The 15,408-nt window shown below is 37.2% G+C and overlaps 1 protein-coding gene across 3 annotated transcripts in view; it reads left to right on the top strand.

The window, feature by feature from the left end:
* Nucleotides 1-15,009, top strand: part of PTGER3 (prostaglandin E receptor 3) — a 193,306-nt gene extending 178,297 nt beyond the window's left edge. For 2 of the 3 annotated variants that reach the window (XM_063624043.1, XM_063624041.1), the window contains one exon: nt 1,201-1,712. In XM_063624043.1, coding sequence (XP_063480113.1) covers nt 1,201-1,221 — 21 coding nt within the window. In that variant the 3' untranslated portion in view covers nt 1,222-1,712. Of the gene's footprint in view, nt 1-1,200; nt 1,713-14,901 lie in introns of those variants that run through there. The other variant, XM_063624040.1, reaches the window with a different exon arrangement.
* Nucleotides 15,010-15,408: the final 399 nt, after the last annotated feature.

The raw sequence follows: 15,408 nt of genomic DNA, 5'->3' as shown, positions 1-15,408 counted from the left end.
TAGTTTTACATTTTATATTTATATACAGTGGAATATTACTTATGCCTATAATTTATATTTGTATATTATGCCTAGGTCTTTAATTCATTTTGAGTTTATTTTTGTATATTGTGTAAAGTAAGGATCCGACTTCATTTTTTTACATGTGGATATCCAGTTTTCTCAACACCATTTATTGACAGGACTACCCTTTAAGCCCATTGTATGGTTTTGGCACTCTTGTCAAAGATTGATTGATTGTGCGCACAAGGGTTTATCTGGGACCTCTATTCTATTCTATTGATCCATATGTCTGTCCTTATGTCAGTACCACACTGTTTAGATTACTGCAACTTGGGATCACTTAACCTATTTTTTGAAACACGTTTTTTCTTTTTATTTGAAGTATTTTTCAGCAAATATCAGATGGTATTATTTTACCTCTTCATAATTCAATATAACTCTAAAAATTATGGCCCACTACCAAATCACAATATTAGTATCAATCATAATGTTTCTTTGGCATAATCTTATACCTGGTCTTAATCAAATGTATGGATTTTCTCAAAAATGTGTTTTCTGGCTTATTTGAATTAAAATCTAAACAAGGTCCACATTTTAATATGTTTATTTTTTAGGTCACTCGTAATTTAGAACAATTCTTCCTCTGCTCCCTTTTCCTCCAGCCATTGACTTATAGAAATTAGTTTAGTTGTTCTATAGAATGCCTCCCATTCTGGATTTCTCTAATTCTTTATTATGTCATTTAACACTAAATGGAAATTAGCTAGGGGCTTAACTCTATGGTCATTTAACTATAAATTGAAATTAGCCTAGAACCATGATATTTTTATGTCTGCAAGCAGTTTTTTAACCTCATCTGCAAATTGAAGATTCTGAGGGCTTTTCCCAGTTTCACTGGGCATTCTCACACGTCTTCCCCTATTTCCACCCAAGGAACATAGGATCTTCTTCTTTTAGTAGATGTTTGTAGAAAAATTTTTTACACCCTGAGTTTGTGGCATACATAGGTTGTCCCTATTCATTTTTCACTATTACTGCCACACAACTTCATTCTTGTTCTTGTTATACTGCTGTAAGTGATTTACCACTCCTGTTCATAATCTGAAATTTATGAGAATTTGTTGCCTTTGATTTTTATTTAAGATATTAACAGTGCACTTATTATTGGCTATCCTAATTGATTTGTTTGTTTTCCAGGAGGAATTTTGGGGAAATTAAAACCTGCCTTTCTGCCAGGATCACATCACTGGAAGCTCCGTGACTCTCTTGTTGTAAAAGAAAAAAAAATCACAGAAACACCCCACCTCCCAACCTATTCTCTTTTACTTCTTCCCCCAAGCCCACCCCCAAATATAACTGCTATCCAGAAGCTGTTATGTCCTGTTTCCGTACATGTTTTTGTACTTTTACTATATCTACATACGTCAATTAGATTTATGTCCTATCGTTTTGTGAATTTATATTTGCATATACATTTTCATAAGTATAATTTGCATTTTATTGAAAGTTATGTTTCTTGAGATTTATCCACATTGAAACATGGAGCTCTAAATTGTTAATTTTAACTGCTATAGAGTATTCCATAATTTGAATAAAGCATAACTTGTTTGTACAATCTCCCACCAAGGGAAAATTATTTCCACTCTCATCATGACAAGGAGCACTGCAAAAATTAAAATAAAAATTACATTCATACTTGTTTACCTGCACCCATCTGCCTGATTTTCTCTAAAATAAATATCTAGGAGTAGGAGTGGAAGTGCCAGGTCAAAGAGCATGTGCATCTTCTTATGCCCACATATATGAGAGTTTCCCCCGAGTATATCTACATCAACATCTATGATGTTTTAATTTTCTACATCCTTCTCTGTATTCGTTTGTTTTCATGCTGCTATGAAGAAATACCCAAAACTGGGTAGTTTATAAAGGCAAGAATATTAATTGACTCACAGTTCTGCATGGCTGGGAAGGTTTCATGAAACTTACAATCATGGTGGAAGGGGAAGGAAACATGTCCTTCTGCACATGGTGGCAGGAGAGAGAAATGCCAAGCCAAAGGAGGAAAAGCCCCTCATAAAACCATCAGATCTTGTGAGAATGAACTCACCATCATGAGAACAGCATGAGTGTAACTGCCCCCATGATTAAATTACCTCCCACTGAGTCCTCTTATGATAAATAGGAATTATGGGAACTAAAATTAAAGGTGAGGTTTGGGTGGGGACACAGAGCCAAACCATATCATTGTCAATATGAAATAGTACTTTATTGTTACTCTATTATATATTTTATTGAATGAAATGTGAGGTTGAGAACCTTTACAAGTCCTATTCATCATTTTATCTTCTTTTTCTGTGTATGGTCTGTTTATAACATTGATAATCTCTTGAGTTTTATGTCAATTTCTTAATGATTTGTGAGGGTTTAAAAATATATTCTAGATAATGATTCTTTTTGATATTTATTAAATACAATGTATTCTCATAAAATCATCTATGAACTCTTCCTCCCTTCCCCCTCTCCATTCCCTTTCCTCTGCCTTCATCTCTATCTCTACATCTACCTCTACCTCTAGCTCTATCTCTAGTTATAGCTCTAGCCCTATCCCTATCCCTATCCCTAACTCTATCTCTAGCTCTATCTCTAGTTACAGCCCTATCCCTATCCCTATCCCTATCTCTACCTCTAGCTCTATCTCTAGTTATAGCTCTAGCCCTATCCCTATCCCTATCCCTATCTCTATCTCTACCTCTAGCTCCACCTCTACCTCTACCTCTATGTCTAGCTCTATCCCTACCTCCACCTCTAGTACTGGTACCAGCTCTAGCTCTACTTCTGTCTCTACCTCTACTTCATCTCTATCTCTAGCTCTACCTCTAGTCCTACCTCTAGCTCTAGCTATACTTATATCTCCACCTCATCTCTATCTCTAGCTCTAACTATACATCTAGCTCTAGCTCTAGCTCTACCTATCTCTATCTGTCTCTATCTCTATTTCTATCTCGATCTCGATCTCTATCTCTATTTCCATAACCCTTTCTCTCCCTACAGTTCAGATTTTGTTCTTGGAAACAGCCTGGGAAACAGTCAGTTTACTATACTTTCCATTTTCCCAAATCTCCATCTCTAACCACACCTCACCCCTGCTACCACCACACAGATTTCTTCTTGGAACATCCCTTGTTTGTGAAGCATTGACACTTATGCAAAAAGGTATTAAAAGTAAGCATCTGGCCAGTCACGGTGGCTCATGCCTATAATTCCAAGCACTTTGGGATATGGATCACAAGGTCAGGAGATCAAGACCATGCTGGCTAACACGGTGAAACCCTCTCTCTACTAAAAATGCAAAAAATTAGCCAGGCTTGGTGGCAAGCACCTATAGTCCCAGCTACTCGGGAGGCTGAGGCAGGAGAATCGCTTGAACCCGGGTGGTGGAGGTTGCAGTGAGCCATGATCGCACCACTGCACTCCAGCCTGGATGACAGAGCAAGACTCCATCTCCAAAAAAAAAAAAAAAATGGTAGAAGTTTCCTTCCTTTATGGACAACCTGTTTGTCAAATATGATCACATTCCATAAATTAGTTTTAAGTTCAACTGGGGCTTCCCTCCTTTCAGCATGCATATTATCTCTTCCCTTCCTCTGGACCTTTCCTATCCATGTCTTTACTAGGATTATTACCTGTCTGGTGAGTGCTGTAAACAAAATGTTATGCGTGCAATTAATGCTAATTTGGATGATAGGAAACAGAAATATTAATTCTAGTTACTTTTCAAACATAGCTCATGCATTAATAAGAGAATCTGATGTCACTGCAAGACGACTTGGTTGAGATGATAATGCTAATTTATTGAAATGGGTGGGTGTCATAATCAGTTTGAAAAAAGAGAGAAACATTTCTAAGACATACCAGATCATATTAATACATCACCTCCACACAAAAAATTGGTGTTAACATACAAATTCCTCTGGACGTTTAAGAAGAAATGCCTCCTCAAATATTGAGATCTAGTGAATGCAGCTTTTAAAACTGTAATATATAGGTCAGAGGGTTTTTTGTTTGTTTTGTTTTCCTATCTTTCTATTTGGCTTTTCTCTTAACATAGACTAGAGAAATAAAGGCATAAGCAAATGCATAGATTTATTTATTTAGATTTCAATTGAAATTTTTCATTATGTTTATTATTTTTAAACACAGGCATCTGCTTGGCTTCATGTGCAAAGCCCTGAATTTCATTCTCTTCTTACTGAAGTTCTTGAAATGAAAGTAATACTTCTTTAATATTTGATAATAATAGCCCAAGAAGGATGGTAACATCCAAGTGTAAGTACTACATATTGAAGAATAAATTTTTTACAGGAAAATGCATTATATTAAGAATCATAGAAGTTTTTACTCATAATAACAAATATGGAAGAAAAAATAGCTTGCAATAAACATACCCAGTCCATATTTGTATCCAATATATATTTTTTCTCTAAAGCAGAATTACAATATAAAAACAAAATTTAGATTCCAAATGGTATGTCATATTAGAGAGAAAAATAGTGCAAATGAACAGTTTAAAACTGTCCAAAAATATGAGTAATTTTATTTGAAAAATGACAAGCATTCTTCAGAGTTCTGGACCACCCAATTATTTCAATAAAACAAATTGTCTTGGAGAAAGGCTCATAAACTCTGAGCCATTCATTAGTTTATTTTTGTATCATCAGGGAGTTAGCTTGGGAAACTGGCAAAATCCTATCTGGCTTGAAAAGTAAATGCCCTCGGATTAGGGTTCTGTTCAACAAAAAATGCAAAAGGCTAATAATTTTACTTAAAAATTTTATGATTATTAATTTTCATTCTGTCAGCCCACATCACAATTAAAAGAAATAAATCATTTTGGTGGTTTGTGCCTGATTTTTCCCAAATTTCTTTCTTTGTTTGCTTGTTTTAATATTGAGTATATTTCTATTAGCTGGCAACAGCTGTCATTTGGGTGCCTCAGCTGACCGCCCAGAACACCCATAGCTTCAGTGTGTACTCTTTACTACAAATTCTTAATGTCTGGATTTACTAAGTAATTAAAACCATCCTTGCAAATGTCCAATATAAGAGGGAGTAGATAAACTTCTTGCTTCATACCTTTTCCCAAAAGCTTTTATTTTCAAGTGACATTGATTCTTATTTGCTTTTAATTTATCAGCCACAAGCTTAATATCATTTAACTAGCTAGTTAATAAAGCTTTGTAATTAAAGCTTTGTATTAAATCTTTGTATACACAATGATTTATTTGGGACTTAAATTTTGAATTCTTTTCTCCTTAAATTAATAAAATTTTGAGTTTCTGTTTTAATCTTCAAATATTTCAATTATTTGTTTTTTAAACAAACAAGCCTGAATTAAAGGAATGATTGAAATTCATAAATGCCATTTTTTCGCTTACATGATACTATTAAAACTATAAAGTTTCCACATCAAAATAAGAAGATAACTAAAGACAAAATAAAAAATTGTGAAAGCACCAAGAAATAAATGACACCTTACTTATCAGGGAAAAATCTTATGGATTGTCCATAAGAAAGAGCAGTAGCTCCTCCAAGGTCCCTGAAGGATAATAATCTGTGACACTACAGTAGATACTCAGACATAAAGTAGTTCAAGAACAAAGACTATTGTCTATCAAGAGCTGCTTATTTTCTTATTTTCATGACAGCCAGGAATGTATTCAAAAGGTATATTTGTAATACATTAGCCACAATCTAATTGTGCTACCACTGGAGGGCTGCTCAGTGTCTAGTTCATCACACAATAGGGGATGGAAGTTGGATTCATTCTTTTTAAAGGTTTATATGGTTTGGCTGAGTCCTCACCCAAATCTCCTCTCCAACTCATACATGTTGTAGGAGGAACCCAGCGGGAGGCAATTGAATCATGGGGGCAAGTCTTTCCTATGCTGTTCTCACGATAGTAAGTCTCATGAGAACTGATGGTTTTAAAAACGAGAGTTCCCTGCACAAGCTCTCTTTACCTGCTGCCATCCATGAAAAACGTGACTTGTTCCTCCTTGCCTTCTGTCATGATTGTGAGGCTTCCCCAGCCACGTGGAACTGTAAGTCCAGTAAACCTCTTTATTCTGTAAATTTCCCAGTCTTGGGTATGTCTTTATCAGCAACGTGAAAGCCGACTAACACAAAGGTCTAATGAGAGTTGGATTTGTGTTGCTTTTGTTTGTAACACTGTGCTAAGACTGAACACAATGAGGTCCAGTTTTTTCCATGTTACTAGCTTTTTCACCTCTTTTCCACAGTAGCACAAATTCATGCTAGGAAGTTAATTGTGTAGGCATGAGAGCTTGTCTATACCATGATCTCCAAAAAACTGATTTTAATTCTCTTTATCTTTCCTACCAATATACCTGCCATTGCTTTCCTCTTCAAACCTCGACTATTTAGTCGGTGGATTCAGCTTTAATCTTGTCACCTTATATGTACACAGACATTTTTACATGTTTTACGTGAAACAAGATACAGCATGAGTGAGTAAATAAGTGTGTGTGTATGATGCACATGTGTGTGCAGAAAACTGTAATCTCAATTTATTATTATTATCTAGTGCAATTAGATGGTCAAGCACAGGAAACAAAAGGGTTTAACAGAAAACAGATAACGTACGTCTTTAGGGAAGAAAGGATTACAAATTTCACGCTGGTCAAAATTGAAATTTCGTAGAATAAACATCTGCAGTTTATGCTAAAAGCTGCTTGTAGGGTTAAAATATGATATTATTCTAGGTAGATTTCAACCTTTGGTTGCAGCTGGCTGAGGGGGCTGCTGGCAACAGCTGTTATTTGGGTGCGCCAGCTGACTGCTCCCAGAATACCTATAGCAGTTACATGCTGGGAGGAGAAGGAGGCAGGTGCTATCAGATGACTCCTCAGGAATGTGCCCTAAAGGGAACACTATTTAGCATACAGGAGACTTGGCATGTGACTTTCTTTGGAGGGTGATTTTAAAGACTTGTTTGCAACTAATGATGTGTGTGATCTGTACAGAGGTCGCCTTCAATAACTTCTCTTCCTGTAAACAGGAAAAGGCATGCTGGGAAATGGGTAACAGAGCAAACAACAGGGAGCCCCAGTCACTTCTGGACCCAGTAGCCAATGTGACACGGTTTGCTATCGCTGGAGCTGAGTATTAGTAATCCTTAGATATTTTCAGTTTACTTTGTTTAGAAATTGAACTTCAACACAATGAATACTAGTGAGGTTGGATGTTGCAGCCAAAAAGCTTAGGATTTGAAGGAATCCTACGAATCCATCTTCACTACTTCACAGCTTTGTGACACTGCTCTCATCAGATAACTTACCTACATGTTATTATCCCAGTTTGTAAAATGGTGATTATAATAACTGCCTCAATACATTAATATAAAGATGAAATAAGGAAACATGTAAGGTGTCTGGCATATATTAGATGCTCAATATTTACGCTTCCTTTTTCATCGTGTTGTAGGCTAATTGAAACCAATCTTTCAACCCTCAGAGACTGAGTTTGGTATTAGAAGACATTCACATGTTTATGTTAGGAATCAATTCACTCCATCCACACTGGCCATCCTTGTTGCTTCTTAAACATGGTAGGCTTTCTTCTACCTTAGGGCAACAGATCTGGCTGTTCCCTCCTCTGGACCTTCTCCCAAGTATGCATACGAACTGACTCACTTCCTTCAACTCTTCCCTTAAATGTATTCTTCTCATGGAGGTTTACCCTGACAACCCCACTTAATACTGTAAACTGTACATGGACCTCTTCACTGCTCCCTCAGTGCCATATTCCTGAGTCCCCTTACCATGCTCCTTTGCTTTAAAAAAAAAAAAAATACATTTATCACCTTCTAGCACTTAATAAAATTTTAAAATTACATTTACTGTTTATTCTTTGTTTTCTCCAGTAGACTGTTGTATTAGTCCATTTTCATGCTGCTGATAAAGATATACCCAAGGCTAGGAAGAAAAGAGGTTTAATTGGATATACAGTTCCACATGGCTGGGGAGGCCTTAGAATCATGGCAGGAGGTGAAAGGCACTTCTTACATGTAGGTGGCAAGAAAAAGATGAGAAGGATGCAAAAGCAGAAACTCCTGATAAAACCATCAGATCCTGTGAGACCTATTCACTGCCATGAGAACAGTATAAGGGAAACCACCCCCAAAATTCAAATGATCTCCCACTGGGTCCCTACCACAACACATGGGAATTATGCAAGTACAATTCAAGATGAAATTTGGGTGGGGACACAGAGCGAAACCATATCATTCTATCCCTGGCCCCTCCAAATCTTATGTCCTCACATTTCAAAATTAATCATGCCTTCCCAACAGTCTGCCAAACCCTTAACTCATTTCAGCATTAACCCAAAAGTCCACAGTCCAAAGTCTCATCTGAGACAAGGCAAGTCCCTTCTGCCTACAAGCCTGTAAAATCAAAAACAAGCCAGTTACTTCCTAGATACAATAGAGGTACAGGCATTGGGTAAATACAGTCATTCCAAATGGGAGAAATTGGCCAAAACAAAGGTGTTACAGGGCCCATGCAAGTCCAAAATCCAGTGGGGCAGTCAAATTCTAAAGCTCCAAAATGATCTCCTTTGACTCCATGTCTCACATCCAGGTCACACTGATGCAAGAAGTAGGTTCTCATAGTCTTGGGCAGCTCTGCCTCAGTGGCTTTGCAGGGTATAGACCCTCTTCTGGATGCTTTCATGGATGGCTGGAGTTGAGTGTCTGTGGTTTTTCCAGGCACACAGTGCAAGCTGTCATTGGATCTACCATTCTGGGGTCTGGAGGACAGTGGCCCTCTTCTCACAGCCCCACTAGGCAGTGCCCCAGTAGAGACTCTGTGTGGGGGCTCTGACACCACATTTCCCTTCTGCACTGCCCTAGCAGAGTTTCTCCATGAGGGCCCCACCCCTGCAGCAAACTTTTGCCTGGGCATCCAGGCATTTCCATACATCTTCTGAAATCTAGGTGGAGGTTCCCAAACCTCAATTCTTGACTTCTGTGCACCTGAAGGCTCAACATCAGATGGAAGCTGCCAAGGTTTTGGGGCTAGCACCCTCTGAAACCATGGGCCGAGCTATACCTTGGCCCCTTTTAGCAATGGTTAGATTGTCTTGGAGGCAGGGCACCAAGTCCCTAGGCTGCACACAGCACAGGAACCCTGGGCCTGGCTCACAAAACCATTTTTACCTCCCAGGCTTCTGGATCTGTGATGGGAGGGGCTGCTGTGAAGACCTACAATATGCCCTGGAGATATTTTCCACATTGTCTTAGGGATTAACATTCAGCTCCTTGTTACTTATGTAAATTTCTGCAGACAGCTTTAATTTCTCCTCAGAAAAATGGGTTTTTCTTTTCTACTGCATCATCAGACTGCAAATTTTCTAAACTTTTATGCTCTGTCTCCCTTTTAAAATGGAATGCTTTTAACAGCACCCAAGTCACCTCCTATCCTTTGCTGCTTAGAAATTCCTTCTGACAGATACCTTAAATCATCTCTCTCTAGTTCAAAGTTCCACGAATCTCTAACGCAGGGGCAAAATGCTCCCAGTCTCTTTGCTAAAACATAACAAGAGTCATCTTTGCTCCAGTTCCCAACAAGTTCCTCATCTCCATCTGAGACCACCTCAGCCTAGACCTTATCAATCATATCACTATCAGCATTTTTGTCAAAGCCATTCAACAAGTCTCTAGGAAGTTCCAAACTTCCCCACATTTTCCTGTCTTCTTCTGAGCCCTCCAAATTGTTCCAACCTCTGCCTGATGCCCAGTTCCAAAGTTGCTTCTACATTTTGGGGTATCTTTTCAGCAATGCCCCATTCTACTGGTACCAATTTACTGTATTAGTCTGTTTTCATGCTGCTGATGAAGACATATGCAATACTGGGAGAAAAAGAGGTTCAATTGGACTTATAGTTCCACATGCCTGGGGAGGTCTCAGAATCATGGAGGGATGTGAAAGGCACTTCTTACATGGCATCAGCAAGAAAAAAATTAGGAGGATACAAAAGCAGAAACCTCTGATAAAACCATCAGATCTCACAAGATTTATTCACCACCATGAGAACAGTGTAGGGGAAACCACCCCCATGACTCAAATTATCTACCACTGGGTCCTTCCCACAACACATGGGAATTACGGGAGTACAATTCAAGGTGAGATTTATGTGGAGACACAGAGCCAAACCGTATCAACTGTATACCCCACAAGGGATTAAAATCTTTATTCACTTCACTGATGTATATCATGCACCTGTTTCCTTGTAGGTAGTTAGGGCAGAATAAATATTTTTTCATGAATGAACGCACTTAGGCATTTCAGAATACATCAATCTATAGTGTTTAGGAATTGACTATGACCTGAATTAACATGCTTTGTTCACCTCACATCCCCAGATCCTGGAGTGTAGTACGTATGACATGTATAGTAGAACGAATAAAAAATAATGGATTCAGGCACAACACAGCTTCCCATGAGGCTAGGGAATTACCCAGACTCAGGCAAAATTCATTACCATCATTCTCCTCTTTATGAACCTGACGACCAAACATACTGGCTTAGGAATTTTTTCTGTTAAATATATTTGATTGATATTATATACCCAGGAGGTCAAGATAATGTGGAAAATATTATCCACTGCCTTTGAGTCAAGGACTCTGATTATATCATGGTGAATATTTATGCTTACTATGTCATTTCAAGTTTGAAAGTTGACATTTAAATTAAAATAATGTCCCTCATTTTTATAACACAAGAGCAATAGAAAGGTCAGTTGTACCTTACCAGTGGATAGTGCTACATTTCTCGTGTGTCATTTTGAGCTTTGCTGACCAGGAGACTGGCTTCTAATCTCAGAGTGATCCTATATACATCACTCAGTTGAAGAAACACAACTGATGAAGCCTTTCCTAAAAAGCTATTCTTTGTTCTTGAAAGTTTCTGCTCTACTTAGTAGCAAGATGGCATTATCTAGTACAACCTTAAGAAAACACACCCTCTCAACACTCAAGATGAAAATGCTCAGAGGATTTGTATAGAGTCAAATCCAAAGTGAAAAATAACTTTATAGTTGTGTTATTGGGAGGAGTGGTGACAATAAGACATAAAATAAGGAGGGGTAAATGTTATAAAAACAAGATAGAAAGTTTATGGTAATCATAGTAAATTTCTGTCAAGAGAGCTGCAATTCAGATATGCTCCATTCTCACTTGACCTTTATTTACCTCTACTCCCAGTCATTAAAATGATGGTCTTTCTCCTGAGATAGTTCTATAATGGATACTTTGGGACATATTAATCTGATTTCACACAATTGCTGTGCTCAGTCATCTGTACTCAATGTGTCATATATGCCTGAACAACCAGACATCATACAAAGGCTTTATGTGATGCTAGTATGTGGTCTTGCCTTATAACAATGCATTTATCACTTAAATGTGCCTTTGTCTTTTCTCCTGGAATTAAGACAGCTAAAGATTTCACAAGTTGCACCTAAGAATGATACCCCAGGGAAGCATTGGACCTGTTTATATTCCACCTCGTCATGAACACAGTCATTCACTTATTTGATCACACAGGGTAAAGGAGATACGCAACACTTCTCTGCAACAATGTGAAGAGAGGAGAATAAATCAAGCATTCTGGTAAACAATTCATGCCCTCAAAAACATGTTTTAATGTGTGCAACTGTCTTTAAGTGCTCCAAACCCAGACATCTTACTTGAGAGTCAGAGCTCCCAAGTGGCAAACAAAAGCACCAATCTGCTCATGATTCATTGTAACCTTTTTACATAAAACTGGAACTAGGAACCATAGTCAAGCAATAAGAAAGCTGATCCAGAATCTACCACTGTAAATTATTCAGCTAAAAAATATTACATAAATGCATGCAGAAGTCAGGAAGAGGAAATCAAAACATAAGATCATAATCCCAGTGGTATGCTGTTAAAACATGAATGAACAAAATTGTTGGTTCTATGTAGAGATACTGTATTGAATGAAAGACGTGAAAAGCTGTCTGCTCCCAAGACTCTCATGACATAAGTATCAAAGAATGAGAAACGGACTGGATGATTAGTGCTAAAAGGAACTTTTAAGGACATCTAATGCAAACTCAGTAATTTTACAGAGGCTTTAAATAGATTTGGAGAAGTTGAATAATGTACTCTCAATCCATAATTAGTTGATACTGGTGAATATACCAGAAAAACAGAACAAACCATTTTTGCCATTAAAGGGTATCTGTCTTATTAGGTTTAACTAATATATTCAGACATCAGGTCATGTGATACCAAATGCTTGAACTGGTCAGGTGTTGCACTTTTTGTTCCCAGAATTGATAGATGGTTGTTATTCCATTCTGCCATTGCCTTTGTTTGTTATCATAGTAATTATAATGCCCTATTTACTTCAGCTAGAGGATTAATGTTTCTGGATATATTTTCTTCTGCCTAGACATAGATTATTTGTATAAATACTCTATAAAATGGAGTTCCCAGGTTTTGTTCCTATTCAGTTATTCTACTTTCTATCTTGCAATTAACTACAAAGAGGTGAATACATAGCACTGAGAATGAGGCAAACCAAGGGCCTGCCATCAGGTGATTTTAAACATTGAACATTGGCACAGCAATTAAACTCAACCAACTGTAGAGTTAATAAAAATACAGACCCAGATTGCTAGTCGACTATTTCAGATGCATGGTTCTGGTTACACAGTGAAAATCTAGGAACCTTAAGGACACTATAGAGGTTACTGCAGCCAGTTTAGTCAACACCTTACAAACCATTACAGCTGAAAGGGCAAAGAACGATCTAGTAGACTATTCTCACTCAAGGTCAGAAAGATAACTGATGGCTGGACCAGAATGGATACGAAGAATTTCTCACACGAGACCAGGAATCTCTCCAAACAACTCTTACCTTGAGGATAATGTAACTTTGAAAGAAATTTGTACATATTTTTCTTAGTTCCGTGGAATATTTAAATGGTCTCACATAATTTCAAATAAATCCTTAAGTTTCGTGGATCTTGGTTTTTTTTTCAATCTACAAGTTATTTACAAGTTTTAAAACTACTGAGTTAGGTTTTCTTTTGTTTGTTTATTTAAGAAAAGGGAGAACAAACAGCCCCAAACTTCAAGCTGTTCATGCTGAGGAATTGGACATTATATATTAAGGACACAAGAGGTATGTGAATCCCTTAGCTACAGTCGGCAGCAAATGTGTTGGACTAGCTGAAAGGTTTAGCACTAAGTACAAGGCAAGAGAGATAGAAGATAAGGAAGGAAAGCTAAGGAAATAAATTTTTCTTACAAAACTCCTCTAAAGTTTTTATAACAGGTCTTGCCAGAACTTAGATAAGCCAGAATGACTACGTTATTCTTCCAGAAAACGGTTCATGAATCAGTCTGCTATTTTCTACCCCCTCAAAAAAAGAAATCACAATACTTCAGCACCGAGGGGATTAGTGGCTGAGCAATCCCCTTCAGAGTGCTGTTCACTTAATTTGTTAAAGGACAAAGTAGTTGAATCATCTCACTCGCTGAATCTAGAAGAAAAATACTGTCACTTCTTTATTGTTGTCATTTTCCAGTGTTTATTAGGTCATAAAATGTTAGGCTTTAAAGTCCCAATCTGACTGTTTAGAGCAGGGATCTCCTGCCAACTGCATTATGTCATCAGATGAGCAAACATAATAAACATAATTAACATAGCAAGCATTTTTCAAGTCACTGGAATTTAAAAGTTGTTTGTTATAGCTACTGGTGTTACTTACCCTGACTTATGCACGAAGGAAGATAGTTTCATTTCAAATAGGTAGTTTTTTCCCAAACAGCTATATATATTTTTTACCAATATTTTATTCCCCTCTTCTGTATACCTAGAGGATATGATTATTGTCTTCCATGAAACTGAATAAAGTATTGTGACTAGATCTAGCCAATAAATTGTAAATGAAAATTATTAGGTTGGTGCAAAAGTAATTGTGGTTTTTTTCCATTACTTTTAATATGTGTGGCTGTGATTGTAGACATCTCATGTTCAATTATCCAGGCTTTCTTTTGGTGATCGAGACAGTTTCATGTTCTAAATGTTGCAGCTACCACATAGTAAAGCCCCTGCTGGCCTGGGTTTCTGAGTGACTCTAGAGTTGAGTCCCATGGCAACCAAAAATAGTTACATAATTTGGGTAGAAAATAAGGTTATATTGTGTTAAGCTGCTGAGATTTTCAGTTTGTTATCACAGTACAACCTACCCTATCCAATATATATGACACATAGGATAAAAAATATGTATGTATATATTTGCATATATGTGTATATTTGTATATAAGCATCTATGTGTATGTGTATATATGTACACATATGTATATGCATGTGTATATGCATACATAGTACATATATACACATGTAAGTTTATGTATGTGTATGTACATAGACACATAAGTACATGTAAAAGTGTATTAGTCAGAATATGCATGTATATACATGTGCATACATGCACATATATATAAAATATGATTACTAAATTGTTGCATAAAGAATTCTGATAATATATTAGTGCTTTATTTTACATAAATGTTTCTTAATTATGTCTTTAGAAGAAAACAGTTTTCAACAATTTAGATTACCTAACATTATACCAAAAAGCAAGCAAACCACAGCCTAGATGGCAATCTCTGCTAGAGGTTCTGCAGGTGCTAATTATACCCCTTGATCTTTTTACATTTTAACTAGTATGAAAATAAACACAAAAAATATGTGGAATTGTGAGTCTCAAAATATTAGCTTTTCACCCTAAACCTCTGTACTATCTCATATGAACTGACTCATCCTTATACTTAAGGGAGAGCCACTGGAGGACTGTGGGCTTCCCTTTGCAGAGCTAAAAATGCTCTTCTCTAGTGAGTTTACTGCACAGAGGGGTAAGCAGAGGAAAGCAGGCACTGCTTGAGGACACATCAGAGAGGGGGCAAGAGGCTGCTGTCTTGCACCACAATGATACTCGCCTCATCTCATCCTTAGGAGAAGTAGAAACCAGGGCAGTTGGGAAGACTCCTGGCGTTCTTCCAATACTGTTTCCTCCTGGAAAGACTCAGAAATCCTTTTTTAGCTGTGAAATGTTAAGAAGTTGATTAATATGCTTTCTCTCCCACCCACAACAACCTTCTATGAGTCTTCCACACCTTTGCCACTATTACTATTCAACATTAAATGCTGTGTCCTCTGACTGAAGAGACATGATGACTAGGTGTATGTGGTGTTCTCAGTTGGATACTGAAACAGAAAAAGAACACGAGTAGAAAAACAGATAAAATTTTAACAAAGTCTGAAGCTTAGTTGATAGGAAGGT

This window comes from Symphalangus syndactylus, chromosome 12 (assembly GCF_028878055.3).
Source record: "Symphalangus syndactylus isolate Jambi chromosome 12, NHGRI_mSymSyn1-v2.1_pri, whole genome shotgun sequence".
Lineage (NCBI taxonomy): Eukaryota > Metazoa > Chordata > Mammalia > Primates > Hylobatidae > Symphalangus > Symphalangus syndactylus.
The sequence above is the reverse complement of the archived record's forward strand: the minus strand, read 5'-3'. Positions and strand labels throughout refer to the sequence as shown.